This window comes from Schistocerca cancellata, chromosome 9 (assembly GCF_023864275.1).
Source record: "Schistocerca cancellata isolate TAMUIC-IGC-003103 chromosome 9, iqSchCanc2.1, whole genome shotgun sequence".
NCBI classification, from domain to species: domain Eukaryota; kingdom Metazoa; phylum Arthropoda; class Insecta; order Orthoptera; family Acrididae; genus Schistocerca; species Schistocerca cancellata.
Genome location: NC_064634.1, coordinates 312,336,875 through 312,356,672, shown reverse-complemented (window position 1 = coordinate 312,356,672; position 19,798 = coordinate 312,336,875). Strand labels below are relative to the sequence as shown.

Genomic DNA, 19,798 nt, shown 5'->3' with positions numbered 1-19,798 from the left:
TGTACTAAACATGTGACAGATTCCTGTAACAACCTTGTCAGTATGCCACATTTCCAATACTTTTGTGATACATACTACCTAACCAATAACAAAATTCCCATGATGTTAACATGTTGCGCCAAGAGAATGCTGTCACTATGACAGTCTAAGCACAAAGTATGTGTTGGTGCATCAGTAACAAGTTAGAACATTCTGCCCCACTGAGAAATAGGAATTAGCATTTTTACCTCTGAATGTCTTCTGGAGGCACACCTCGAATGGCTGCGTAACACTCGAGGTGCTCTCTGACGGTAATATTCTTCCACTGAGCATCATGTTGAGGGCAGTAACCCATCAGCTGAAAGGCTTCTGCAATATTTGATGTGATGTTATGTCCACCAATCTGGACCTGAAAATAAATACATTTATTGCAAGAAGACTGTTAACAAATAATTCTCAGCCAATAACAAAACAGTAATCTAGATTTTTTCGTTCATAACAACTGCTTCTTAGTTTCACAACAGAATAAATAATAACTATCTTGAAAGAAGCAAAGCTCAAGGTATACTTTTATCTTATATCATTCTGTTTTCTGTTATTTACAGCTACAACAAATAATGTTCTTTCACTGACTTCCTTTGTTTCTGCTCTTAGTCTGCCAAAGTACCAGGATTAAAAACATAGGACTACTTTCCTCACATTACATTCTGTGTTTTATGACATTCGGAGCTGAAGCTATCTATGGCTGGTTAGAACTTTCAAACTGATATAACACACTGATTTTAAGGTGAGTACAAAGAATTACACAGGAACAGACATTACTATCTATGACTAATGTATGACGTCATTGGTCAAAGCCGACGGGTTGTATCCCCTGCTTCACTAGACCCAATTACTTTAATGTACAATGAAAGCACTTATCTGGAGTACAAAACTGTATTATTATCTATGCCTTGAAGTGAAGACATTACTATCTATGACTAATGTATGACGTCACTGGTCAAAGCCGACGGGTTGTATCCCCTGCTTCACTAGACCCGAAATTTGCTGAACCAAACAAATTAAAAATTACACTAGCATTTGGCAACATCGACTGAATAATAAAGGGAGAAGTTCTACTTACCATATTTACTCGAATCTAAGCCGCACTTTTTTCTGGTTTTTGCAATCCAAAAAACCGCCTGCGGCTTGGAATCGAGTGCAAAGCAAGCGGAAGTTCAGAAAAATGTTGGTAGGTTTCACCATAACTAACTCCTGCCATCGAATATATGTCCGGTTACACAGGCATGCTTTTTAGGCGCAAAGATAAATACTGATGCCAAAACCTCTGTGTCAGTAAATAAATTTAAAGAAAGGTAGAAGACGAGCTTTTTTTCTCCGCCCCGAGTTTCGACCACTGCATTTTCATTTTCATACATTATCCAATGAAGTAAATACAAATTCCGTATTGTTCATCTTCGCATGTAGCAGAATTTCAATATACTACAAAAATCTGACTGGCAAGACTGTTTGGGATGCTTGTCAATATGGCTAACTCTACGTTCTGAATTTTTTCCTGCCTGTGAGAAGAGATGGTTGCTAATAGGAACCTGATGTAATGTGAATCACATGCAGTATTCTCTTCACCATAAGAATAATACGAATATAAACATTATGCCATGTAGTCTTTTGTGTTTGCTTCTATCTCATTTAAATCCTGTCTGCCTAATAAACTACGAAACTAGAGTGACACAACAGTAAATACGGAAGAATATACGTATCGTGTCATGTTTATATTCGTATTATTCTTATGCCTAATAGTGATACAGTCAGAAATGAAGCACGGCAACTGACTAGATTTTTAAAGCTAAGATGACTAATTTCTGTGCAGAATTTGATGTACTAAAGAAGCGGCCGCAAATATTTTCAAACGGAGAAAAATTTTCGCCTAACTCTCGTTCAGCACATGTTCTATCATACGCAGTCTATTATTTGGTTCTTGTTGATCATTATCAAAGAAAGCAGCAATGTAAGTAACAACAAATAGGAATCTCTTGCCATTGTTTCGCTAATGAGACGATTCCTCTCTTTGTTTTTTAATTGTAAGCAACGGTAGCGCGCACAAAAGCAAGCCATGCCGCGAGCGGCGACAGGCCGTAAACACACACTATCAGAATGTGACAAACAATGCATGACACAGTACAGTAATGCATTAGAGTGACGTAAACACCTACAACAAAGAAAATGGCACTTATCAGATCAAAGCAAAATACGCAATCGATTCAAATCAGACGAAGCACGTGAAAAAGGAAGTGTACCCGTATAAATATGGACGGAGCGCCTGACGCATAGCAATGGCTACCTGGTAAAGCTTAACTGCTAAGCTTACGACTCGAACCAAACTACTGTAGCTGTATCGTCATTCATTCGGCCTAAATTGTGTCTCATATTACAATGGACCAACTTGTTTCGATTTGGAGGCGACGCCTAAAACTTCTCTCTCCCCTTGAATTTCGAGTCTCAAATTTCAGGTGCAGCTTGGATTCGGGAATTTTTTTTTCCTTTATTTCGAATCTCATTTTTCAGGTGCAGCTTAGATTCGAGTGTGGCTTAGATTCGGTAAACTTAAGAAACACATTAACACATATCTCCCACTTGTCTATTAAAATGGTTCAAATGGCTCTGAGCACTATGGGACTTAACATCTATGGTCATCAGTCCCCTAGAACTTAGAACTACTTAAACCTAACTAACCTAAGGACATCACACACATCCATGCCCGAGGCAGGATTCGAACCTCAGACCGTAGCGGTCGCGCGGCTCCGGACTGAGCGCCTAGAACCGCTAGACCACCGCAGCTGGCACACGTGTCTGTACTGAACTATTATTATGAGCTGAGTAACTTATCTCTACATGAGCAGACTACTCTTTGCTTCACTCCATTTTAGTTTTCTACATCTTTCATTGTCTTTCCTGTCTATTTTTCACTGCCCCCTCCCACTTCCATTACTTACAATGCACTTAGCTTACTCACTCTTCACAATGTTTTAGTAGTAATCCCCATCTTGCATATTACCCTGTCTTCCACCTTTAAGCTCTCAGGTTTTCAAATCTTGTCCAATGAAGTCCCCAACAATTAGTCTTCTCTTCTCATCCCATACGGTAAGCCTCCACTGACACATGGTTCTGGGTGACTTTCCCAAAATCTACCCCTTTTCCTAGACCTCTCCAGTCCTTTTCCTTCACCCTTCTTCTGTCCCCTTCAGCCCTTCTGGCTGAAGAAGGAGCAACTGGCTCAGAAAGCTTGACAATTACAACAGTCTTTTACGTGTGTGCTCTGCCGCCACTTGGTGAGTAGATTTTTTATCTATCCAATAAAATAATTTCATGAATAATTGATTGTTTTCGTTCTTGTGTCGATTGAGAATTTCAGCAACTGATCAATCAGTACACCTCTGAAATGCTTCAATCTCTTCCTTTAATCCAACCCAATGGGGATCCCAAAGACTCTAGCAGTACTCAAGTATCTTTTGGAAGAATCTCTTAGCTGAAGTTGGAGTCTTAAAAAGCAAGTGAGAGAATGGGCTCAGGCAGACGATAGTTTCACCGCTAGAGTGGGCTGACACGACAAGTGGAAAAAGAGGTATGGAGTGCCTCAACTAGATGTATGTGAAAAAACACTGTGGGAACTTTGATACCACATCAAAATTTTTTGTAAAGTTTTAAAAAATCATAACTGAAGAAAATTAATCTAATGAACAAATTTCCACTTGTGACAAAACTGGTTTAAATTTCAAAATGTTGCTGGCAAAAACACTTGCTTCTTGTGAAAGAAAAAGTGCTCATGGGCATAAAAAAGTCATGGCAGCCTCAGGAATCCACAAACTAGAACAGGTCACGATTGGGAAGTCTGCCAACCCAACAGCATTTAAGAATGAAACCCAGTCAGATCTTCTGGTAGTCTACATGCAACAAAATAATGCCTGGATGAATCAGAAAATCTTCAAGAATTGGTTTTTGAACTCTTTTTGTAGAGCAGTGCAAAAAGTTTTTAAAAAGAAAGTGACTGCCATGCAAAGGTGTTTTGACAATGGATAATGCATTCCCAAATCCAAATACAGAAGAACTGCAGTTTGACAGGATCCACACTTTGTTTCTCTCATCAAACATTACCAGGTTGATTCAGCCAATGGATCAGGGCATTCTGAAATGTGAAGAAAAAGTGTCGGTGATTACCATCACATTCAGAAGGCAATGAAAGTATTGTATGAGCTTTAAAGAAAGTGACTGTGAAGGAAGTTGTTTATTGGATCAGTAAGTCTTGAAGTGAGACAAAGTCAGATACAGTTTCTATCTCATGGAGGAAAATTCTACAGGAAAGTAGGCCTAAAACAAAACTGAATATTTTGATGAAGAGGATGATCATCCATTGTGTAATTTAATCAGAACATTGTCAGGCTGTGAAAAGGCAGAAAATTGTGGAAATAACGGACTAGTTAAATCCAGGCAAACAATCAGAAGACACACAGTCTTCTACAATTGATGTGGTTAACACCCCAACACAGTACAAAGGTGATGAGGGCGAGATTTTACTAGTAATGAGGACACCATGCAATTTGTGGAACAACAGCCCGAGGCAACACCAACTAACATTCTGCTCTTCACACAGTGGCATGACATTGTCATGAGGAAATATTACAGCTTCACCAAACAAAAGGCACAGAAATTTTTTTTCATAAAGTAAACTGTAACCAGGCTTGACTTAAAACATTTATTCTGACAATGTAAATACCTATACAAAACATTTGTTTTGATAAATTTCATATTTTGATGCTTGTATTCTTTTCATCATCATTTTATTCCTTTTTCTCATGTAAATTTATATATTCCAAGTTTTCAGTAGCTCGAGATGGTCCCAATCCTGTTCACCATAAACTATCAAGACTCTCCTGTATCGACACCAGTCCTATCACACTTCCCTGGAGAATTCCTGAAGATACTTTTATCTCAAATAAATAATTAATTCAAATTGGGAGGAGCATACCACAGAAGAGATGAAGCACTTAAACCAATGTAGAAACATGAGTACAACTTCAAACAGCCAAGACTGTTACTGTACAGTATTTATTGTGATGACCGGTTCCAGAAAACATTGCCATCATCAAATCTGTAAAGCACAGACCCAACATATTAAAGCACACTGGGATCAGGCACAATACAATTTTACATAAACATGGACTATACCATGGCACATAACATACCATCTGCTGTATATTTTTCGCTGAATCTTGAGCAAATGCATACTATACCATGTCATATCATAGAATGATACTTCATGAACATGAGAACAATAGTATATCAGCAAGACAACTATTACATAAAACAATGTACATATCGCACTGATTATACAAGCTTATGTTTGTATATTAGCAGAATGAAGACTGAGATTCTCAAGCTAATATTACAGATGTTACAACCACCCACCAGTTGCACAGCTACAAACAAAAGTACATTGTGTTGTATGTCGTATAAAGGCAAACCAATGATCCAAGGAGGTTACACCAAAAACATACAATAAATAATTGAGATCAGAGTATGTTATACTTATTAAGTATAATAATTTTAAATTAATTTGTATCAAACTTAAAACCACCTTAAAAAACATAACAGGAAGCAATGGATCTTCAATATATCATTTAATACTGAAGAAGTGAAGCCAGTCATATGGAATGTTTGTATTATAATAACAAGTACCAAAAAAAATATACACGTCATAATATGCAGGCAGCATAAAACCTCAACAACCATACACTGGTGTTCGATACCTCATTGTAGTTAAGCAAATATGAAGGAACTACAAAAGGGATATCAAGTGTTCCATTTGTAACTACCACAAACACATCATTAAAATTACAGCAACCATACAACGAAACTGCTTAGCTGGCTTTTTACAACTCACAATATTTATGCTATCAACATGCAGCTCAATGTTGAGGTACTAGCATGGTGCTTGAGGTCATGGTGGATGATATGGATTACAAGATCACAGAAATAAATAACATAATCCTGAAACTTGCTATGTAATACAATTTAAAAAATGCTATATAATATAACCAGTTATTCTACTCATAAAAACCATGAATAAGTCATTATGGTCTTAACTTCTACATAAATGTGGCTATGCAGCTTACTGTACAAATTCAAACTCTTTTAAGCTATTAACTTGTATCTCGAGGTTTAGGGACTATCATAGTGATAAAAGTCTAAGTGTAAAATAGGAATTGACAGGGATAAATGGAATGAATAGTATAGTCACAAAATGTCATGTTTTAATGTTTATTACTTCCATACATTTTGTTGTTGGTGTTGCACTCTGCATTCCGAAGATGGGTTTGATGCTGCTCTCCATGGTACTCTATCCTGTGCAAACCTCTTCATCTCTGAGTAACTACTGCAAACTAAATCCTTCTAAATCTGTTTAACGTATTCATCTCTTGGTCTCCACCTATGATTTTTACTCCACACTCCACTCCCCCTACCCTCCATGCTTCCCTCAGTAATCTCTTGACGTCTCAGAATGTGTCCTACCAACCAATCCCTTCTTCTGGTCATGTTGTGCCACAAATTTCTTTTCTCCCCAATTCTATTCAGTACCTCCTCTTCAAAAGTGTCTATTCTCTTTTTGTCTCAACTGTTTATCATCCATGTTTCCTTCCATACATTGCTGAACTCCATACAAATACTCCCAGAAAAGACTTCCTGGCACTTAAATCTATACTCTATGTCAACAAATTTCTCTTCGAAAACATCTTTCTTGCCATTGCCAGTCTACATTTTATGTTCTCTATACTTTGATCATCACCAGCTATTTTGCTGACCAAATATCAAAACTCATCTACTACTTTACGTCTCTCATTTCCAAATCTAACTCCCTCAGTATGACCTAATTTAATTTGACTACATTCTACTATCCTCATTTGCTTTTGTTGATGTTCATCATCTATCCCTCTTTCAAGACACTGTCCATTCTGTTCAACTGTTCTTCCAAGTCCTTTGCTGTCTATGATAGAATTACAATGTCATTGGCAAACTTCAAAGATTTTACTTCTTATTCCTGGATTTGAATACCTATTCCAAATTATTCTTTTGTTTCTTTTACTCCTTGCTCCATATACAGGTTGAATAATGTCAGGGACAGGCTACAACCTTGTCCCAGTAGCTTCTCCCTTTCACTCTCTGTGTTTTATCCCTGCCACATTCAGAATTTGAAAGAGAGTATTCTTGTCAGTGTTGCCAAAAGCTTTCTCTAAGTCTACAAATGCTATAAATGTAGGTTTGCCTTTCTTAATCTATCTTCTGTAAGAAGTCATAGGGTCAATATTGCCTTGCATGTTCCTAAATTACTCCAGAACCCAAACTGATCTTCCCTGAGATCAGCTTCTATCAGTTTTTCCATTCTTCTGTAAAGATTTCATGCTAGTATTCTGCAGCGAGGACTTATTAAACTTATAGTGCGGTAATTTTCACACCTGTCAGCATCTGCTTTCTTAGGAATTGCAATTATTATACTCTTCTTGAAGTGTGAGGGTATTGCGCCTGTCTCATACATCTTGCTAATCAGATGTATGAATTTTGTCATGGCTGGCTCTCCCAATGCTATCAGTTGTTCTAATGGAATTTTGTCTATTACCAGGACCTTGTTTTGACTTAGTTTTTCAGTGCTCTGTCAAATTCTTCATGCAGTATCATATCTCCCATCTCATCTTCATTTACATCCTCATAGATTTCCATAATATTGCCCTCATGTACATCTCCCTTGCATACACCCTCTATATCCTCCTTCCACCTTGTTGCTTTCCCTTCTTTGCTTAGGACTGTTTTCCATCTGAGCTCTTGATATTCATACAAGTAGTTCTCTTTTCGCTAAAGATCTCTCTAATTTTCTTGTAGGCAGCATCTATATTTCCCATAGTGATATTTGCTTCTAACCACATTTTATAAATTAATAAATATAACAAAAACAAAATGCAACCAGAAATGTCACAACCTAATAGTATGTCACACAAAGTCTATGTGTTATGTGACATAAGTGCATAGAATAATGTCCAAGGCAAAAGCATTACAATGAAATGTAATTAAAAAGAATTACACCAGACATGTTTTTCTTTTATTTACAAAGCATCTTTTGTGGCACTGGTGTTTCTTTACATAGTCTGCACCTTCCCCTCTTGCTAGCAGTGGTTGATGTTGACAGGCTTTATTTTGCATCTGCAGTTTTTGGAATTTCCTGCACCGCACAATTTATAATTGACTTTCTTAGCTGTTTTTCATTCATCACTGCTACAGTGTTTTCAATTATAAATAGTGCAGCACAATTATAAATAGTGCAGCACAATTATAAATAGTGCAGCACAATTATAAATAGTGTGGTGCAGGAAATAACGCAAAATGACAAAAACTGCTCATGTAATATGAAACCCATCGACACCAACCACTGCTAGCAAGAGGGGAAGGTGCAGACTATGTAAAGAAACACCAATGCCACAAAAGATGCTTTGTAAATAAAAGAAAAATGCGTCTGATTTAATTCTTTTTAATTACACTGCAGTCAGCTCAAGACAGATAACCTATAATAACAGATGTTAACAGCTGCTGCCAAAAATGGCCATAAAAACAAACGCATTACAATGAATATCATCAAAGCAAGAGGGAAAACAACATCTTTCCAATGTATGACCAAATGGGAATCAATATTGAAGAACAAGGAGACCTGAACTGTAATGAAATTATAGAAGCACATTGTCTTGAAGGGAAAAATTGTGATTTGTTTATGAAATTTTTATTTTTCAGCTTTCCATACAGATTTTTGAGTAAATCCTGAGGGTAGCCATTAGCTACAGCAATATGTTTTAATGTTGAAAATTCTTGTTTACACTTTTGACAGCCATTAGTAAACTTAACATTCTCTATAACATTGTATTAAAATAAGCCATCTTGTAATGCAATGGATAACGAGTAGAAGCATTAATAATCATATCAGTATTCATTGGTTCCCAAAATATGCTGAAGATATGCTAACCATTCTGTTTCTTAATAGTGATATCCAAATAATTTATCGCATTATCTTTTTCTGTTTCTAATGTAAACTACACATTCTGTTTAAAGCTGTTTTATAATTGGTTCAAGCCAGGCTTTAACCATGACCAAGCACTCATTTTGGTTGTAAAATTTGTTAATAATTTGGAAATAACTGTAAGATAGGGATAATTCAAGCAGCTCAATCAATACAACAATTTCTCCATGACTGAACTTATGATGAGTTAACAAATTATTCTTTATTATTTCAAGACACTCTCCAGTTGGTATGTTTGGATAGAGGTTCATTATATCGAAGGATGCTAACACCAATTCCGATGGCATTGTTTGCAATTTCTACGTTTCCTTGAGAATCTCAGTCCCCATTCTGCTAATGTACAAACATGAGCTTGTATAATCAGTTTAATATGTACGTTGTCTTATGTAGTTGCTATTTTATGCTTGACTTGCTAATATACTATTGTACTCATGTTCATGAAGTATCATTCTACGATATGACATGGTATAATATGCATTTTATCAAGATTTACAGGAGATGGTATGTTATATTCCATGGTATAGTCAACGTCTATGTAAAATTATATTATACCCCTCGACATTTGATTCCAGTGTGCTTGAATATGTTGATTTATACTTTGCAGACCTGATGATGGTGAAGTAGTTTCCTGAAACCGATCATCACAATAAATGCTGTACAATAGCAATCTTGGCCATTTGAAGTTGTACTTCTGTTTCTACATTTGTTTAAGTGCTTCATCACTTCTGTGGTATGTCCCCCCCCCCCCCCCCCCCAAAAAAAAATAAAATAAAATAAAAATAAATAAAAATAAAAAATAAAAAAATAATAACAATAAAAAATAGAAAAAATAAAAAAAGCAAAAATTGTTCATTCAAAAGGGGAACAACCATTTGACAGCCTACTGAAGAACTTAGCATCATGTACAGGGTCTGTGCAAAGCATTTTAACTGATAATTTGCAAATGAGATGAGTGGCTGCAAAATTTTTTCCCAGACTTTTAAGTGGCGAACAGAATGTAAATCATGTGTTGGCTTGTACAGAGTTGAATGACTATCTTCATTCAGATCTGGTCTTAATGTTGAAAATTCCAACTGTCGATGAAATTAGGGTCTGTCAGTATGACCCTGAGATGAAAAATCATAGTTCCCAATGGAAATGTACATCCATCAAAAGCCATATTGCAATGAATTTAAAAGATGTATGAAGAAAGTGACCACAAAAAAAGGCCAATGTCTTCACTCTTCATCGTAACAATGCACTGTGCCACATCTTGCTTTTGATTAATGAGATTTTGGCTGCCAAAAATGTTCCTGTCTGTCCAAATCAGCCCTACTTACCAGATTTAGCACCATTCAACTTCTGGGTCTTCCCATAAATTAAAACCATTCTTAAAAGAAAACATTTTAACACCATTCCTGACACTGAGAAGGCCATAACAGAGCAGCTGACTGTTATCCCAAAGAAACCCTCTAGTAAGGCTTCCAGTCAAGGATTCAGTGTTGGAACTAGTGCACTGCTAACGAAGGACAGTATTTTGAAGGAGATTAAATCAAATTCCATGTAAGCATAGTACTTCGTCGCTAGTAAAATTATTCACCGTATTTATTGATAACACTTCATATACATAAAAGATATATAGCTTATGTCAATCTGAGTGTTTATTAGAGCAGCATGTAAAAATTTGAAGTGAATCAGTTAAGTACATTTTGAGATTTTTGGTAATAATGTTAAACAATGACTTGCTTTTATACAGTAGAATAGATGTAGCTCAGTAGACCACTTTCAAGCCGCAAACAAAATTATAGAATGCAGCAACAAGTTAGAATTATCAGTCTATGTGTGATTCATTGATTTTGAGGAAATTTTTCATTCAATTAAAAAAAAATTATAGCTCTTGAGAAAAGAAGGCACGGGTTCAACATCTGTCAGTCTACTGTCTTTTAGTCTAGTTAGTTTAGATGTGTTTGTCAGTGTGAGATGTAATTTCATGATTGATTAGCAGGTCAAAGTTTATTGTAACATTTAGCAACAAACTCTTTGACCCTAACCAAAATTTATACCAATGAACTCTATTTTTAGTACTTAAGACTTGGTTACAAGAAAAAGCACAACACTGCTGATTCCATAGACACCATACAATACTTCTGAAATTACATCTTACAATTTCTGTATGAAATTCATGTTTTGAAAGTTGAAACCCATTTAATATATCACCCCATTTTATTTCACTTATTTATTTTTGATGAATTGAGGATCTATAACAATTAAAGACCTTAACAGGATGACAGGGTGCATGGTGGACCTTCTCATTTGGCTCATTCCAAAATTGTATGCTGTATTAACAAAGGAAGCTGTTGTGAAATATTAAAATGCAATTTAATGAGTATTTTGAAGAGTAATGTTTATTGAATTGATGCTGGAGGATGAAAGATCATGTATTACACTTACAACTGTAACCCAAACACATCAACTGAAATGAATATAAATCATAATATTAAATCTTCCATAACTCTGGAAATATTACAAAATCTCAAAATCTAAGACCAGTTTTGAAAGCAGAACTAATATTTCTTTAAGATAAGATATTTTACTCATCAGTTCTCACTCATTTTAAATTTCATACAAACTTCATTTATTTTACTTTGCTAAGATGGTAGACAGTGTTGTGGAAATAACAGTGGAGTCAAGTTGGATTGCTACCACATTAATATACAGACAAATTTAATATGCAAAGGGAAAAACTCTTATGTACTATTAAGATAAATCTAAAAAATCAATAGTCTTCAGGCACTGTAATTCTGTTATTTAATAGATATTTATACTTCGTCTTTGTGACTCACATCCCTTAAATACTGGAGAAAAGGATAGACTTTAAAGACACACCAAAGTCCAGTTCAGAGTGAATTACATTATGGTAAGCCATGTAGACTTGCAATAATTTAATTTCTGTAAAAGCCATCAAGTCACAGGTTGGCAACAGTATATAAACATGACCAATACCAGTTTTACTGTGAGTGTCTTTTTAAGTTGTTTATCAAGTAAATGCTGTGCTATGAAGAAATGTTTTGACTTACTGGTATATAGACAGCACACAAAAAATCCTGATGGCACATGTGAATTCTGGGATCAGAACCATCAACTGACTGCACCATTACAATTTAGCATATGGCAGTGATGGATTTGTAACATGATCGAATGGTGCTCATATGTTATAGAAAGCACCACAATGTTTACAGTCTCCATTAGATATCGCACTTATAAGAAATTCACAATTGTAAGAAGTAAGGCAGGAAGTGATGTTAACAGGGCATCGCAAGTTTATTAGACATTTCTAGATTTCCAGAGGACTTTGATACCATTCCTTATAAGCAGCTTATAATCAGATTGTGTGCTTCTGGAGTGTTGGCTCAATTGTGAGATTGGATTTGTCATTTCCTGACAGTTTGAGGTAACTGAAGAAAAATCATCGGGGGGAAGTGAAAGTGGTATCTAGCATTCCCCAAGGAAGTATTATAGGCTCTCTGTTGTCATTAAATTATGTGAATGCTTCAGCAGACGATATGAGCAGCCCTGTTCAATGCTTTGTAAATGATGCTGATGTTGTAATAATTGACAGAAAGTCATCCAATAAAAGAAGTGATATCTTGCATTCCTCAAGGAAGTTTAATATGCCCTCTACTGTTTCTAATCTATATAAACGATTGGGAGTCAATCTGAGCAACTATAGATTGTTTACAGATGATGCTGTCATTTACCATCTAGTAAGTCACCAGAAGATCAAAACAAATTACAAAATGTTTTAAACAAGATAGCTGCATGGCATGAAAAGTACCAATGGACTGTAAATAACAAAAACTATGAGGTTGTCCACATGAGTACTAAAAAACTCTGTTACGCAATACATCATACAAACTTAAGTGCTGTTGACTCAACTCATTACCTAGGGATTGAAATAGAAACAACTTAAAATGGAACCATCACATACAATATGAGGGGAATGTAAAGCAATGACTGCTTATCATTTGCAGAACACTTAGAAGCTGCAACAAATCTACTACAGAATTTCCCTCCAATACACTGTCTGTCCCCTTCTGGAGTAATGCTGTACAGAATGGGATCCTTATCACATAGGATTAAGGTACGACATGGAATTGATGGGGAACATCAAAAAGTTCAAAGAAAGACTACTCATTTTTGGATTATCAAGAAACATGGCAGTGAGTGTATTACAACCATAAACTTTCCATTCCGGATGCCAAAATATTTTGTTTACTCAAACCTAAATAGGGAGTAATGACCATCGTAATAAATTAAGAGAAATCAGTTCCCACACAGAAACGTTTAAGCTTTCATTTTTCCCATATGCTATTCAAGAGTGGAACAGATAGGTAATAATCTGGAAGTGGTTCTATAAACCTTCTACCAAACACTAAGAGTGAATTGCAGGGTAATCGTGTAGGTGTACATGAAGGAGATTCCACATCATGAACCAGTTGACAAATTTGTGTGTTTAGAGCACTGTTTTAGTGACAGTAAAATAAGTAAGCAGGAGGGTATAAATGAACTGGAGTGCTTACAATAATTTTGAAACTGAATTAGTGAGATACGTACTCTCAGCCAAAAAAACATTCAAAAGTGAAGATTTCTGAGCAAACAGAGGAGAGATGCAGACTTAGGGTCAGTAGAAGAGACAAGAAAACAAGGAACCACATTAGATAACAGACAGGAGTGGAGGAGGTTAGGAGTCCAAAGTTGATGACATCACACAGTGTGGGTAGAATATACATGGAATCAACATGGTTAAATGTGACATCTCACTAAGATGTGGAGAAAAAACATGGGATCAACATGGATAAATCTGACCTCTCACTAAGATGTGGAGAACACAGATGGAATCGGCATGGATAAATCCAACCTCTTACTAACATGGGCTAATGTAACAAAGATAATAATCAATTTTTGACAAAATAATTTAATTGTATAGATAAAAAATCCACTCACCAAGCTGCAGCAGAATGCACACATAAAAGGAGGCTATAATTAGGCAAGCTTTCAGAACCAATGGTTCCTCATTCAGGCAGAAGAGTTGAAGGGGAAGGTTGAGGTGTGAAAGAAAAGGACTGGAGAAGTCCAGGGAAAGGGGTAGATTTTGGGAAAATCACCAAGAACCACAGGTCAGGGGAGACTGGCAGACATGACAACAAGGAAAGACTGATTGTTGGGGACTGCATCAGATTAAATTTGAAAACCTGAGAGCTTAAATGTGGAATGCAGGGTAATACGCAAGACAGAGATTACTGCTTAAATATAATGCTTGAGTTAATAGAAGTGAAAAGCTAGGTGCATTTTACGAAACAGAGGTGGGTGAGGGGACAGTGAAAAACAGATGGTAAAGATGTAGAAAACTAAAATGGAGTGAAGGAAAGAGTAGTTACTGTGAAGAAATGCTGAGACAGAAGAAATTAAGGTAAATGAAGGCCAGGTGGGTGGTGAGAACTGAGGACGTGTTGTAGAGCTAGTTCCCATCTGCGGAGTTTTGAGAAATTGATGTCTGTGGGAAGAATCCAGATGGCGCGAGTGGTGAAACAGGTACTGAGGTCACGATTGTCGTGGTGTAGAGCATGCTCTGCAATAGGATAATACATGTTGCACTCTCTGCCTATGCCCATTCATCCTAATTAATAATTTGGTGGCAGTCATGCCGGTGTAAACAGCCAAACAATGTTTACATAACAGCTGGCATATGACATGCTGTTTCACAGGTGGCTCTCCTGTTAATAGCATATGTTTTGCCAGTTATAGGACTGGTATAGGTGGTGATAGGAGGTGGTATAAGGCAAGTCTTTCAGTGGAATGTATACTGGCAACATGCAATATCATGTAGCAGAGCATTCTCTACAACACGACAATCATCACCTTGGTGATTATTTCACCATGAGCACCATCTGGATTTTTCTCCCAGACACCAGTTTCTCAGAACTCCATAGGTGTAAACTCATGTCCTTTGTTCTTGCCATCCACCTGGCCTCAGTTTACGTTACTTTCCTCTGTCTCAGTATTGTGGAAAGGAAAGTTGCCACTCACCATATAGCAAAGATACTGAGCTGCAGATGGGCACAACAAGACTGTCACAGTATAAGCTTTTGGCCAACAAGCCCTTTGTCAAAAATAGATACACATGTATGCATGCAAAGGTAAAGGCAGACCACACACATGGCTACAGCCTCTGCAGCTGAAGCCACAAGCATGCAGAGAGAGAGAGAGAGAGAGAGAGAGAGAGAGAGAGAGAGTGAGTGAGTGAGTGAGTGAGTGTGTGTGTGTGTGTGTGTCATCTACGTTCCACAAAGGCCTCGTTGGCCGAAAGTGACAGTCTTTTTGTTGTGCCTATCTGCAACTCAGCAACTCCGCTATATGGTGAGTAGCAACTTTCCTTTCAATAGCATTGTTACATTCCATCCTGGATTTTCCATTGTTTGATTTCTTCTGTGTCAGTATTTCTCCACAGCAACTACTCTTTTTGTCACTCTGTTTTTAGTTTTCTACACCTTTCATTGTCTTACCCATCTATTTTCCACTGCCCCCTCCCACCTCTGTTATGCACAAAGCACTTAACTTTTCACTCTTATTAACTCATTCATGATGTTCAAGCAGTAATCTCTCATATTACCCTGTCTTATACTTTTGAGCGCTCAGGTTTTCAAAACTCATCTGATGCAGTCCCCAACAAACAGTCTTTTCTTCTCATCCTGTCCCATCCAGTAAGTCTCCCCCGACCCACAGTTCTGGGTGACTTTACCGAAATCTACCCCTTTTCCTAGACCTCTCCAGTCCTTTTCCTTCACCTCTCTCCCTTCCCCTTCAACTCTTCTGCCTGAAGAAGGAATCCACTGGTTCTGAAAGCTTGCCTAATTATAGCCTCCTTTTATGTGTGTGATCTGCTGCAGCTTGGTGAGTAGATTTTTTATCTATACAAATAAATCATTTTGTCAAAAATTGATCGTTTTCATTGTTATATTAGCCCATGTGGCCATCATAACTTCTTTCTATGCCACACTAAAGCTGAGTGATGGATGGTGTAAATCACTTCTCCTCCCCACATCATATTTACAAACATTACAATTGTTTCAAACTGTGATTTATTGTTGACAGCAAACTCCACAAGGCAGTAAATGTACTATGAGGCTGTTGTCAGTATGCCCACATGTTTAAACAGCTGTTTAATGTAGGTTCTAGAGTAGACCCCACACACTACTCTTATTATATGTTTCTGAGCAACAAACAATGGCTGGTTGCCTCAGAATATGAAGCCATAAAACATTACTGAATGAAAATAGGGAAAGTTAACTTTTTTGACATTTTCATCATCAAAATATTATATTCTCTATGATGCAAATGCTGCAGAGCTTAGACATTTAAGATGGTCTGTAACATGTGACTTCAAGTTATTATCAATATAAACACTAAAGAATTTAGAATATTCTTTTTCATTCACTAATTTACCCTCACATTTATTTCTAATAGTGTGGCCAGGCCTTGTGCAGTACTGATTTGCATGTTGTGCGTTTTATCTGAATTCAGTATAGTAGTTGTTAATTTAAAAAAATTGTTGACTCTACGAGATATGAAAATTACAAGCTAATAACCTAATGGAAGGTCTATACATTGTTATCACACTCCAGTAATCAGTGACCACAAGACAAAATTAACATGTCACTGGAATTTAAATTAACTTCCTGTTCAATCCCAACTGTGGAAAGCATCAACTTCATACGTACTTTACAGGGGTTCATGATTCATTAGTTAAAAAATAGATTGGAGATTCAAAAGACTAATAAAGACCCAATGACTGACTTTGAGAAACATTTGCAATTTTTCTTCTTCTTTCACATTGTGCTTTGGGTGAAAATTTATCAGTCATAATGGAATTAGTGAAAGTACGTAAGTCAACTTTAAATCAATGGTGTCACACCTGTTATTGTTCAACTCGGAGCTTCACATATCACTGTGAGGGGACAGATGCGGGGATCCAAGGGACTGTCCGGTATGTTCCATGTGTCCCCCCAATCAGTTTAGTACTGTTGATACCCTGGTTACTGCCCACAATGAGGTTGACCCTTCACCAGTGGCCGAGTGGGAAGTTGCCCCAAGCTGTGGCAGGTAACAAAAGAATTTTTGGTGGGTCAATTGAAAGGCCTCCCTATTGGCTGGGAGAGAGGTGTGGCTGATACAGATTCTACGCCAGATGCAGTCGCTTGGCCTGTTTTAGAGGAAGACCCTTAGCTTGCAAGATCCCTGCAATCACAGAGGGTACGTTTACTGGTAGTTGTGAGCCTCAATGTTAGACACACAAAGGGTGCACCTGAGGATCGTGCTGCCAAGGAGGAGAAGTAATATGATGTGCACTCCATGTGCCTACTGTGGGCAATCATCCAAGATGTGGAATGAGTCCTTCCAGATGCCATGTGCAGTACAGGCTGCAGACAACTGCAGGTGGTGGCTCATATTGGTACTAACAATGTGTGCCACTTTGGGTTTGAAGAGATTCTGTGTTGTTTTTGACAGCCAGCAGAATTGGTAAAGACTATCAGTCTTGCTTGCAAGATGAAGGCAGAGCTCATCATCAGTAGCATTGTTGACATGACCAGTTATGAACCTTTGGTACAGAGCTGGATGGAGGGTCTTAATCAGAGGCGCAGGTGGTTCTGTGACCATGTAAGCTGCAGATTCCTAGAGTTCCAGCATAGGATAATGGGGTATAGAATCCCAATTAATAAGACAGGGGTCCACTACACAAAGGAAGTGGCAGTACAGGTAGTGGGGATTGTATGGAGTGGACTGGGCTCTTTTTTAGGTCAAAGGATCTCAGGAGGGGAAAAAAAAAGGGTTTCAGTCTCACAGGGTGCCAGCCAGTCAACCACAGGATAAGACTTGACATGGGAATCATAGTTATGGAAGTAGTAAATTATTGTAGCTGAGTTGGCAAAGAACCAGAGCTACAGACATTAATAGAAAGCACTGAAGCACAACTCATTATAGATACTGACAGCTAGCTAAAACCAGAGTTCAGCCACAATTTTTACGAAAGACCTGGCGGCATTCAGAAAGGACAAATTAAATACAGTTGCTATTAGAAGTAGTTTACCTTGCTGCAAAATTGAAATAATAAATTAATTACTGGTTCCATTTACTGACGTCCCTACTCAGATGATACAGTTGCTGAACACTTCAAAGAAGACTTGAGTCTCATTTCATTTCATACAATTATACTTACTGGTGACTTCAATATATCCTCAATACGCTGGCAAAATTACATGTTTAAAGTCACTAATAGGCATAAAGCATCACCTAAACTCATACTAAATATTGCCTCTGAAGATTATTTTGAACAATTAGTCCAGATTGTGAAAACATATTTTACCTCTTGGCAACAAATAACCCCTAACAAATAGGAAGCATTGCAATGGATACAGGGATGTCATTGTGGTGAGATGTAACACCACAGCACCCGGACCCACCAATAATAAATGCAAAACATAACTATTAGAAGAAGAAGAAGAAGAAGAAGAAGAAGAAGAAGAAGATAAAAAATTAACTTGACACCTTCCTAAGAGACAGCCTCTATTCCTTTCAAACTAACTATGAAAGTGTAGATTAGATGTGGCTTAAATTCAAAGAAATTGCAATACGTAGAGTTATACCAAATAAATTAATAATAGACACGGTATATAAAACAGGTCAGAACACTTGCAGAAGAAGCAAAAAAAGCATGCTAAATTAAAGAGAATGTAAAATCTCCAAGACTAGTGATATTTTACAGAAGCTCAAAATTTCGTGCGAACTTCAATGCAGGATTCTCTTAATCAGAAATGAAACTCTTGTCTTGAAATCCGGCAAAAAATCCCGATAGGTTCTGGTCATACACTCCTGGAAATGGAAAAAAGAACACATTGACACCGGTGTGTCAGACCCACCATACTTGCTCCGGACACTGCGAGAGGGCTGTACAAGCAATGATCACACGCACGGCACAGCGGACACACCAGGAACCGCGGTGTTGGCCGTCGAATGGCGCTAGCTGCGCAGCATTTGTGCACCGCCGCCGTCAGTGTCAGCCAGTTTGCCGTGGCATACGGAGCTCCATCGCAGTCTTTAACACTGGTAGCATGCCGCGACAGAGTGGACGTGAACCGTATGTGCAGTTGACGGACTTTGAGCGAGGGCGTATAGTGGGCATGCAGGAGGCCGGGTGGACGTACCGCCGAATTGCTCAACACGTGGGGCGTGAGGTCTCCACAGTACATCGATGTTGTCGCCAGTGGTCGGCGGAAGGTGCACGTGCCCGTTGACCTGGGACCGGACCGCAGCGACGCACGGATGCACGCCAAGACCGTAGGATCCTACGCAGTGCCGTAGGGGACCGCACCGCCACTTCCCAGCAAATTAGGGACACTGTTGCTCCTGGGGTATCGGCGAGGACCATTCGCAACTGTCTCCATGAAGCTGGGCTACGGTCCACACACCGTTAGGCCGTCTTCCGCTCACGCCCAAACATCGTGCAGCCCGCCTCCAGTGGTGTCGCGACAGACGTGAATGGAGGGACGAATGGAGACGTGTCGTCTTCAGCGATGAGAGTCGCTTCTGCCTTGGTGCCAATGATGGTCGTATGCGTGTTTGGCGCCGTGCAGGTGAGCGCCACAATCAGGACTGCATACGATCGAGGCACAC

General features: G+C 38.0%; 1 protein-coding gene across 2 annotated transcripts in view; it reads right to left on the bottom strand.

Moving 5' to 3' along the window:
* Positions 1 to 19,798, bottom strand: part of LOC126100161 (cholesterol transporter ABCA5-like) — a 337,905-nt gene that overhangs the window by 27,322 nt on the left and 290,785 nt on the right. For both annotated transcript variants that reach the window (XM_049910704.1, XM_049910705.1), the window contains one exon: positions 228 to 388. In XM_049910704.1, coding sequence (XP_049766661.1) covers positions 228 to 388 — 161 coding nt within the window. The remainder of the gene's footprint in view (positions 1 to 227; positions 389 to 19,798) is intronic.